We start from the raw sequence: 11,967 nt of genomic DNA on the forward strand, positions 1-11,967 counted from the left end.
TAAATAATAATAATAATAATAATAATAATAATAATAATAATAATAATAATAATAATAATAATAATAATAATAATAATAATAATTATTATTATTATTATTATTATTATTATTATTATTATTATTATTATTATTATTATTATTATTAATTTGGGCTGAAAGACGAGCTTTCATTTTTACCAGGGACGGTGCCCGGCCGGGTTAGATACGCGCGGGAAAAGAGCTAATGTGACCTGCTCTCGCCGTAAAAAAAAAAAACATGCAAAAATGTGCAAATTTTATTCCGTCCGTGTAATGCCCTTCACCTTGGTATATACAGCAGTGCATGAAGAACAGGAGAATTTTTAAAAATCAGGAGAAAATGAAGACGCTTCTGCAGTCGAGGCGTTTGTGCTAATGATGGAAGCGGGGAATAAAGAGGGGGGGGGAATGGTGATTTCTCCCGATGAAATGCAGCGTTCTTTAAAAACAATAAGAGTTGCGACAGAAATTAGCTCCGACAACAAGCTTAAATTAACGAGGCCCCTGTGGGCCTTAACACTTGCTGCGACTGGCAGGGGGGCACTGTATTCGAATCCCTTACAGTCAGTTCTTTGATGTAGCCTCCAGAGGAATCCCGCTCCTGTGTTGGTCTGCGCGCACCGGCGCTTGTGTGTTGTCTCCGCAGCCCGCCACCGTGAGCCACGGGTGTGTGTGTGGGGGGGGCAACTTTTAAGACCCGCGGAATTCAGCTCCCGGAATTCCCCAGGCAGCCAGCCACAGGAGGAGGGGATGGGAGTCGAAGGAAATCAAAATCAGGCGGAAGTATTTCGTAGCGCTTTAGAAAGCCTTAGTAAGGCCACATCTGGAATATTCTGCCTCCAGTTCTGGTGGCTACATTACAAAAAAGAGGTTGGAAAAAGTGCAAAGAAGAGCAGCTGATTTGATCCAAGGCCTGGAGACTCAAACAGACGAAGAACGGTTGCAGGACTTGGGGATGGCCAGTCTAGAGAAAAGAAGGACGAGGGGGGACATGATAACAGCGTCCCAGTATTTGAGGGGCTGCCACAAAGAAGAGGGGGGTCAACTTATTTTCCAAAGGGTTTGGAAACAAATGGCAGATGGACAGAAGGAAGGAAGATGGGAGGGAGGGAGGGAGGGAGAGAATGGGAAGGAAGAGAGGAAGGAAGGGGGGGGGGAGGGAGGGAAGGAGGATAGGAAGAGGGCATAAAGGCAGGCAGGCAGGCAGGCAGGAAGGAAGGAAGGAAGGAAGGAAGGAATAGATGGATGGAAGGAAGGAAGGAAGGAAGGAAGGAAGGAAGGAAGGAAGGGTAAGAAAAAGGAAGGAAGGAAGGAATAGATGGAAGAAAGGCAGGAAGGATAAGAAGAAGGAAGGATAGATGGATGGAAAGATGAATGGATGGATGGAAGGAAGGATAGGAAAAAGGAAGGAAGGAAGGAAGGAAAAGAGAAAGAAAGAAAGAAAGAAAGAAAGAAAGAAAGAAAGAAAGAAAGAAAGAAAGAAAGAAAGAAAGAAAAAAAGAAAGAAAAAAAGAAAGAAAGAAAGAAAGAAAGAAAGAAAGGATAGATGGAAGGGAGGCAGGAAGGATAGGAAGAAGGAAGTATGGATGGAAAGATGGATGGATGGAAGGAATAGATGGAAGGAAAGCAGGAAGGAAGGATAAGAAGAAGGAAGGAATGGATGGATGGATGGATGGATGGATGGATGGAAGGAAGGAAGGAAGGAACGAAGGAAGGAACGAACGAACGAAGGAAGGAACGAAGGAAGGATAAGAAGAAGGAAGGATGGATGGAAAGATGAATGGATGGATGGATGGATGGAAGGAAGGAAGGAAGGAAGGAAGGAAGGAAGGAAGGAAAGAAGGAAGGAAGGAAGGAAGGAAAGAAAGAAAGAAAGGATAGATGGAAGGAAGGAAGGATGGATGGAAAGATGAATGGATGAATGGAAGGAAGGAAAGGAAGAAGGAAGGAAAAAAGGAAGGAAGGGGTACCTGTATATCTGCCAACAGACTTCCATGCACACCCAGACAACTTCCTTCATGGCACACTATTAACATTTGGCAATTCTGCAGCGATTCAAATATTAATAACCACTTTCCAGTAATTTATTGCTTTTAAAGCATCCCGAGCACTTCAGATACATCAGTCTGGCATGCAGGATCAAGAAGGAAGGAGTGGGGCACAATGCAAGGATGCCCGCGGGGGGGGGGGGGGAAGGGAGAATAGAGAGGGGGAGGTTTTCTCTCCCACTCTCAATACATCCCATGCAATTAAAAAAAAGAAAAGGAAAGAAAAATGAAATAGCCAGGGGTGTGCCCCGTCCCTTTAAGAGCTTAATTGATGCTGGAGCCCTACCTGGGGCATCACCCTTTACATTCAGACGTCCATTAAAATTTCCTGCAAGGTTTGTTTTTTATTTTTCACGGAATTAAGTGCGCTTTTAAGCGGCTCTCCTGTTTTCCAGCAGGCTTGAAATTTACCTCTCCGAAAAACAGATTTGAAATGCTTCTTGGGGGGCCCCCCTGGGAAGTGGCCCACATCCACGTTTCGAACCCCCCTCCCCCCTCCCAGGCAAGCTACCATATTCCTGCCCCGGGGAATAATCTGCCCCTACGTATGTTTGACACAATGTGTAGGTTTAAATCGTCAGCAGAGCTTCTTCTGACCTCAGGCACACTCATTTCTAGGTGAAGAAAAATATGTATGTATGTATGTGTGTGTGTGTGTGTGTATACTAACTGTATCTGGCCACGCGTTGCTGTGGCTCAGTCTGGTTAAATGTAAAAGAAAGAAAAGAGAAAGCGCACATTTGTAATATGTTTAATTTGAAAATGCTTGTGGGTATGCTTTTACGTCCAACAGATGGCGCTGTTTTTCAAAAAAAGCATGTTTTTACCTGTCACAGGTGTGACATCTATTTAATAGTAGGTATATGAAAACACGCGCGTATTCGAATGCAACGTTGTGTCAAAATTTCAAAGCAATCGGTGAAGAACTTTCGGGGATTTAAGATTTTGAACAAACGAACATTTACATTTTTATTTATATAGATATATAGAGGGACTCGTTTGCCAATAAGGGCGGGTTTCCAAATGGCTGGTACCTCCCACCTACCAGCCATTTGGAAACCCACCCTTATTGGCCAACGAGTCCCTAACACAAAGAATGACACCAGACCCACACTCACGAAAACCACACAGGAGGTCACCACCACACATCCATGCAAAAAGCAAACCCAAACCCACACAGATGATGAGGCACGACCACAAACTAGAAGCCAGTCCACAGCTGCATCATTAGCCACTTTAAATCCCTCCAATCCCTACATGAAGCAAACTGACACCCACCATAAAGATGTGGCACGACCACGAACACGAAGCCCAACAACAGCAATGAAGCTCACCATCTCAAATCCCCCTGCAACTCAGACCAACCCGAGCACAACAAAGCCCCCACCCAAACAGAACACTCCCCCATCCAATCAGAGCACAGCCAAGCCCCTTAACCAATCAGAACACACCTCCACCCAATCAGAACACAGTCAAGCTCCCACCCAATCAGTTCAAACCCCACTGGCAGTTAAAAGGAAGAAACAGCTGTGATAACACACTACTCCTAGAAGCACGAAGCTGAAGACACCAGCCTGAAGATGACGAATGGGACTTCGTCAAAACGTCGCCAAGACACTTCCAATTTTACGCGGGAGAAAACCCGAATAACCAAAGACCTACATATATATATATATATATGTATATATATCACAGTTCCTGGCATGAAATAAAAGTAAGTCCTCGGGTTACGACCATCTTGGCGCCTGCCCATTAGAGTCGTCATGGTTGTAACGGTCGTAAAACGGGTCGCTCAGGGGGCTGATCTGATTTTACAACTTTTTTTTACCATTCCATTTCAATGTTTCCGATTTACGATCCATTTACGATTTCCAAAGTTCCCATTTTACGATTCCATTTCAATGTTTCCGATTGCATGGCTACATTGAATTTTCATAGATTTCGATTTATTTTCATTTTGATTTAATTATTTCGTGTGACGTTGCGTTGGAATTGATGCACAGACAGTGGAACAACAAAAAAATATTGTATACCCACAAGCATTGTGGATTTTAGTTAGGGATGATTTTAATATAATTTTAATTACGACACAGCTACTAACATTTGGCTTTTAATTTGGTCTTAGAGGGGTTTTTATTTTGGTATTTATTAATTTTATTTTGGTATTTTATTGTTACTTGTTTTTAATATGCTGTGCACCGCCCTGAGTCCTTCGGGAGAAGGGCGGTATATAAATCAAATTAATAATAAATTAATAATAATAATAATAATTAAACATATTAGAAACGTGCGCTTTCTCTTTTCTTTCTTTTCCATTTAACCAGACTGAGCCACAGCAACGCGTGGCCGGGTACAGCTAGTATAGAAATAGATGCTGGAAATGTAAACGTATTATCATATTTGGTGGACATGTGGTAAAGCAAAGGCTTATTGGAGAAAGATACATGTTTGGTGAGAAAAAACTGTTGGGAGAACATGTGGAATTTAAACCTGACCTTTTTCTACTAGGAGGGATAATGCCAGAAAAGGCTAGTAAACAAAGTTTATATTTGGCTTTACGCGTCATAACAGCAGCAAGAATAGTCTTCGCGCAACACTGGGAAAATGAAGCAGTTACCACCAGAGGACGAAGTAATTAAAAAAATATTGGAATGCGCAGAGATGGACAGATTAACGATGAGATTGAAAGATAAAGAAGAAACAGAATACTACCAAATAATAATAATGATAAAGTTGGAAGGGACCTTGGAAGTCATCTAGACCAACCCCTGCTCAGGCAGGAAACCCTATACCATTTCGGACAAATGGCTGTCCAGTCTCTTCTTAAAAACTTCCAGTGTTGGCGCATTCACCGCTTCTGGAGGCAGGTTGTTCCACTGGTTAATTGTTCTAACTCTCAGGGAGTTTCTCCTTAGTTCCAGGTTGCTTCTCTCCTTGATTAGTTTCCATCCGTTGCTTCTTGTCCTGCCTTCAGGCGCCTTGGAGAATAGCTTGACTCCCTCTTCTTTGGGGCAGCCCCTCAAATACCGGAACTCTGCTATCATGTCCCCCCTCGTCCTTCTCTTCATTAGACTAGACATACCCAATTCCAGCAACCCTTCCTTATAGCCTCCAGTCCCCTGATCATCTTTGTTGCTCTTCTCTGCACTCTTTCTAGAGTCTCAACATCTTTTTTTCACATCGTGGTGACCAAAACTGGATGCCGGATTCCAAGTGTGGCCTCACCAAGGCCTTGTAAAGTGGTATTAACACTTCACGTGATCTTGATTCTATCCCTCTGTTAATGCAGCCTAGCACTGTGTTGGCCTTTTTGGCAGCTGCAGCACACGGCTGGCTCCTATTTAAGGGATTGTCCACTAGGACTCCGAGGTCCCTCTCACATAAATCTGGGAGTTATTCTACAAATGGCTAGAGGCAAGGACCAAGGAATAGGAATTGATTATGTATTAGCGCTTTTGAATCCAGACAGCACGCTGGTTGAAAAATTAACACATGTATGTAAGAGGAAAACGAATAAAACCCTTATATAAAAACAGAAAGAAAATTTAAAAAAAGAAGAAGAAACGAAATCCAGAGCTCCAGGGAGCGACTACAAGCTGCCGGGGTCACCTATCCCCTCCCCGGCCTCTGTTTACACTCTCCATCTTCATTACTTTAATACTAAAGTTGGAGTCGAAGTAGAATTACAAGCCGACTTTGGCCTGTCCTTGCTTGGCATCCCTCCTACTAGAACGGCCATCAGTTCGGAGACGCAGCCAGGTGCAGGCACCGGACTGGAGTCTAACCAGCCTTGTCCCAACTCAACCCAGCTCAGCTTTGGAGTTACAGGTCCCCAGAGAATAAAAGAACCACAGAGTTGGAGGGGACCTTGGAGGTCTTCTAGTCCAACCCCCTGCCCAAGCAAGAGATCCTACACCAGAGGCCTCCAAACTTGGCAACTTTAAAACTTGTGGACTTCAACTTTCAGAATTCCCCAGCCGGCGTGGCTGACTAGGGAATTCTGGGAGTTGAAGTCTACAAAGAATGGAATGGAATGGAATGGAATAGAATAGAATAGAATAGAATAGAATAGAATAGAATAGAATAGAATAGAATAGAATGGAATGGAATGGAATGGAACGGAACAGAACTGGAAGGGTCCTTGAAGATCTTCTAGTCCAACCCCGTGCCCAAGCAGGAGATCCTACACCAGAAGTCTCCAAACCTGGTAACTTTAAGACTTGTGGACTTCAACTACCAGAATTCCCCAGCCGGCGTGACTGACTAGGGAATTCTGGGAGTTGAAGTCTACAAAGAATGGAATGGAATGGAATAGAATAGAATAGAATAGAATAGAATAGAATAGAATAGAATAGAATAGAATAGAATAGAATAGAATAGAATAGAATAGAATAGAATAGAATGGAATGGAATGGAATGGAATGGAATGGAATGGAATGGAATGGAATGGAACGGAACAGAACTGGAAGGGTCCTTGAAGATCTTCTAGTCCAACCCCGTGCCCAAGCAGGAGACCCTACACCAGAAGTCTCCAAACCTGGTAACTTTAAGACTTGTGGACTTCAACTACCAGAATTCCCCAGCCAGCGTGACTGACTGGGGAATTCTGGGAGTTGAAGTCTACAAAGAATAGAATAGAATAGAATAGAATAGAATAGAATAGAATAGAATAGAATAGAATAGAATAGAAGCTGGAAGGGACCTTGGAGGTCTTCTAGTCCAACCCCCTGCCCAAGCAGGAGATCCTACACCAGAGGTCTCCAAACTTGGTAACTTTAAGACTTGTGGACTTCAACTACCAGAATTCCCCAGCCAGCATGACTGACTGGGGAATTCTGGGCATTGAAGTCTACAAATAGAATAGAAATAATAGAATAGAAATAATAGAAATAGAAATAATAGAAGAAAAATAGAAATAGAAATAGAAATATAGAAATGGAATGGAATAGAAGCTAGAAGGGACCTTGGGAGATCTTCTAGTCCAGCCTCCTGTAGTCCTTGACTTACGACAACAATGGGATCCAATATTTCTGTTTCTACACGAGACAGACGTTGAGTTTTGCCCCGCTTTACGACCTTCCCTTGCCACGGTTGTTAAGTGAATCACCCCAGTTAACAATAACACATTATTAAGTGAATCTGGCCTTCCTATTGACTTTGCTTGTTGGGGGGACGCAAAAAGCGGTCACAGTGACCGGGGGGGGGGGGGGACACTGCCGCCATCATAAATACATCCCGGTTTGCCAAGCGTCCGAATTTTGATCACCTGACCACGGGGACACTGCAACGGTCGTTAAGTGTGAGCTCCGGTCTTTAAGTTGCCATCGTAACTTCGGACCGTCACTAAGCAAACGGTGTTAAGCCGAGGCCTACCTGCAACGCTAGGGAAACCAAGGCCAGGTCGGGAGAAGCAGTGCGTAATTTCTGTCGCAAGAAAGGAAGTGGGGAATTATTTTCGGAGAGGTGTTTGCTCCGCGGTTACACGCAGGAGGGTCTATTTCTGCTTCCTTTTTAACTTGAATATATATCCTTCAGCTGGGCTTATCCAGGGCTGGGAGAAAACACCTATTATATCTGAGTCATTTCCTGGTGTGTGTGTGTGTGTGTGTGTGTGTGTCTGTGTGTGTGTGTGTGTGTGTGTGTGTTCAACCTGAACCGTCTCCTCCCTTGGCGTGCGGGAAGACCGTGCAAGTGGAACATTTGGGCTGCAGGCTGAACTCTGCACGGTGAACAGAAACAGGTCTGGGAGAGTGTGAGTGTGTGTGTGTGTGTGTGTGTGTGTGTGTGTGTGTCCTCTAACGGCCCCCTCCGCCAGGTTCAGGATGAGGGCCAGCGTCTTGCAGCGGCTGCCGTGCTTTTGCCCACAAATTAAACCAGTGGGAAATGACCAAGCCCAGCACGGGGCCGAGGGAGCACCGCGCTAATTCCATGCGCCTCTCTCTCTCCCCCCCCCCAAAGGTCTCTAAATTTTAGCAGATTATCTTTGGGAAGACTTTTCACTTTTCTCCTTGCAATTACAAGGCCACTGATTCCTGGGAGGCTTGGGGCACAAGTGGGGGCGTGTGGCTGCAGCACAATAGCCTAGGGCCAGAGATGGAGGGCTGGGGACCGTCTTCCTCGAATTATGAAGACCCTCTCTTCTTTTTCCCCGTTTCTTTTTTTAAAAAATATTTTATTAATTTTCTAATTTTACAGTGAAATAATAAACAACGTGCTGTCTGGGTCCATTAGTAATTCAGTGGTCTATATTGACTTCTTCAATCTAGACCCAATATCTTTTCCTTCTAATTCTATTCTATTCCATTCTATTTCCTTTTCTATTCTATTCTGTTCCATATTCTCTATTCTATTCTATTCTATATATTCTATTCTATTCTATTCTATTTCATATTTTCTATTCTATTCTATTCTATTCTATTCCATATTTTCTATTCTATTCTATTCCATATTCTACATTCTATTCTATTCTATTCCATATTCTATTCTCTATTCTATTCTCCATTCTATTCTATTCTATATCCTTTTATATTCTATTCCATATTCTCCATTCTATTCTATTCCATATTCTATTCTCTATTCTATTCTCCATTCCATTCTATTATATATCGTTTTATATTCTATTCTATATCCTTTTATATTCCATATTCTACATTCTATTCTATTCTATATCCTTTTCTATTCTATTCTATTCTATTCTATATCCTTTTCTATTTCATATTCTACATTCTACATTCTATTATATTCTCTATTTCGTTCTATTCTATATCCTTTTCTATTCTATTCCATATTCTATTCTATTCTATTCTATTCTATTCTATTCTATTCTATTCTATTCTATTCTATTCTATTCTCTATTCTGTTCTATTCTATTCTATTCTATTCTATTCTATTCTATATCCTTTTCTATTCTATTCTATATCCTTTTATATTCTATTCTATATCCTTTTATATTCCATATTCTACATTCTATTCTATTCTATATCCTTTTCTATTCTATTCCATATTCTATTCTATTCTATTCTATTCTATTCTATTCTATTCTATTCTATTCTCTGCCCACCCTCCTGGGCCCCCAATTGCCCACCTTTTGTGGGGACCCCCCTTTGCTACCAAATTCTAATCCCATTGCACTGGATGTAGGAAAAGACACTCCCCCCCACCGGCAGAAAATCACCTATTGTTTCTTCCTCCTCCCTCCCCTCCCCCCCTGGTTAATTACTCCTGGCACAGATCTGATAATTGCCATTATTTATTATTATTATTATTATTATTATTATTATTATTATTATTATTATTATTATTATTATTATTATTATTATTATTATTATTATTATTACTTTAATTTATACCCCGCCCTTCTCCCGAGGGACTCAGGGCGGCTCACAGGTAAATAAAAACAATACTATACAATAAATATCTAAAAGCCAAATTAAAATATATATTAAACAACCTGTATTAGAAAAATTATAAAATCCCTTTAAAATCCCTATAAAATCCCCCCCTAAGCCAATCCCGCTTGATGGAAAAGCCATGTCTTGAGGGCACGGCGGAAGGAGGGGAGATCCGGAATAATCTCATTAATTATATTAATGAGCACGGCTCGGAGCCCCAAGTGGATGGTTGCCGCAAAGATAGCACAATTCTATCTTCGAAGAGGAAAAAAGAACAAAAAAACAAGGCTTCGTTCTTTAAAAAGAGGGATAAGTGAGATTTACATTCAATGAAAAGGGGGATTATTACATCCTTACCTCGTTAGGCATTTGGCTTAATTTTTGCTGGATCTTTGCTGATTAAGACGGGAGAGAGGAAGATTCGGAGTTTACGGAAAACCGGGCAAAGGCATCGAAGGAAGATTTATTGGATTGTATTTTTAAGACTGAGAAATCGTTCCAGTTGAATTTACTTGGTGAGGATGGAGTGGGTTTTGCTTACAGCTCCCTTTTTTTATTTCCCCATTTTGGGGAGGTAGATTTTTTTTTTTATACTTCCTAATATATTTAATGTCTTTTTGTAATGGCTTCTTGTGCAAGGAGTCCCCTGAGGTTTGACCCCAAATGAGCCACAGATTTCCACGGCTAAGCCAGGCAGTTGTTAAGTGAGTTTTTGCTGCCTTTTACGACCTTTCCTGCATAGTTGTTAAGTTGTTGTGTTAGTAACAAGGTTGTTAAGTGAAACTCTCGTCTTAAATCATTCATTTAATGACCATTCAAAGTTACAACAGCGTGGAAAAAAGTGACTTAGGACTGTTTTTCACACTTACGACCGTTGCACCCTCTCCCATGGTCACTGTGATCAAAATTCAGACGCTTGGCAACCGACTCATATTTACGACGGTCGCAGCGTCCCTGAGGTCAGGTGATCCCCTTTTGTGACCTTCTGACAAGCAAAGTCAAGGGGGAAGCCAGGTTCACTTAACGACCGTGTGACTAGACCCCTGGTGGCGCCATGGCAGTATTGCAGGCTAATTCTGTCCACAGCCAACAGTTCGATACTGATCTATTCTACTCCATTCCATATTTTCTTTTCTGTTCTGTTCTATTCTATTCTATTCTATCCCATTTTTTTCTGTTCTTCTTATTCTATTCTATTCTATTTTCCTATTCTATTCTATTCTATTCCATTCTATTCCATTCCATATTTTCTACTCTATTCTACTCTACTCTACTCTTCCATTCCATATTTTCTATTCTACTCTACTCTATTCCATTCCATATTTTCTATTCTATTCTATTCTATTCTATTCTTCTATTCTATTCTATTCCATTCCATATTTTCTATTCTATTCTACTCTACTCTATTCTACTCTATTCCATTCCATATTTTCCATTCTATTCTATTCTATTCTATTCTATTCTATTCTATTCTATTCTATTCTTCTATTCCATTCCATTCCATTCCATATTTTCTATTCTATTTCTATTTCTATTTCTATTTCTATTTCTATTTCTATTTCTATTTCTATTCTATTCTATTCTATTCTATTCTATTCTATTCTATTCCATTCCATATTTTCTATTCTATTCCATTCTATTCTATTCTATTCTATTCTATTCTATTCTATTCCATTCCATTCTATTCCATTCCATTCCATTCTATTCCATATTTTCTATTCTATTCTATTCTATTCTATTCTATCCCATTTTTTTCTGTTCTTCTTATTCTATTCTATTCTATTTTCCTATTCTATTCTATTCTATTCTATTCCATTCTATTCCATTCCATATTTTCTACTCTATTCTACTCTACTCTACTCTTCCATTCCATATTTTCTATTCTATTCTACTCTACTCTACTCTATTCTATTCTATTCTATTCTATTCCGTATTGCATTCCATTCCATTCTCTATTCTATTCCATGTTCTGTTCTGTTCTATTCACTCCACTCCACGTTATATTCCATCCCATCCCACTCTCTAGTGAGAAACAAATCAAAGGCGTCAATTGCCCCCTTACCTCTCTGCTTCTTCCTTAACGATGGCAAACTGAGTCGGCTGCCGGCTGGGCCGGTTCTGCTCGGGAACCTTCTCTCCCGCCTCCGGCTCCTGCTCCAGAGAGGAGCTGGTGCTCCCTTCTCGGCTGACATTGGTGCTGTGCCCGGGGCTGTTCTCGGCGGAGGCCCGGGGGGACTCCGTGTTCTGCTTCAGCGTCTGGAGTTTGGCCAGCGGGATGATGTCGCAATTCTGCGGCCGGTGCCACACCGTCCGCTGGGTGGTGGCATTGTAGTAGTAGAAGCGGGAGGTGTTGGGGTCAAAGAGCTCCCACCACTGGTTCTCGTTGGTCCGCTTGATGCGGACGCCGGCGGGAGGGTCCCAGACGCACTCGCCCGTGATCAGGTTGGCGTACATGCGCTCCCGCGTGCGAGGTTCAATGATTTCCACCCATTCCAGCCTGCGGGGGGGGG

General features: G+C 41.7%; 1 protein-coding gene across 1 annotated transcript in view; it reads right to left on the reverse strand.

Moving 5' to 3' along the window:
- ARHGAP39 (Rho GTPase activating protein 39) overlaps positions 1-11,956 on the reverse strand; it is a gene marked incomplete at both ends in the record, with an annotated part of 69,404 nt that extends 57,448 nt beyond the window's left edge. The window contains one exon of the mRNA XM_015828514.1: positions 11,520-11,956. Coding sequence (XP_015684000.1) covers positions 11,520-11,956 — 437 coding nt within the window. The remainder of the gene's footprint in view (positions 1-11,519) is intronic.
- Between the last annotated feature and the right edge of the window lie 11 nt (positions 11,957-11,967).

Source organism: Protobothrops mucrosquamatus, unplaced genomic scaffold (assembly GCF_001527695.2).
Source record: "Protobothrops mucrosquamatus isolate PMUCROS unplaced genomic scaffold, P.Mucros_1.0 scaffold4597, whole genome shotgun sequence".
NCBI lineage: Eukaryota > Metazoa > Chordata > Lepidosauria > Squamata > Viperidae > Protobothrops > Protobothrops mucrosquamatus.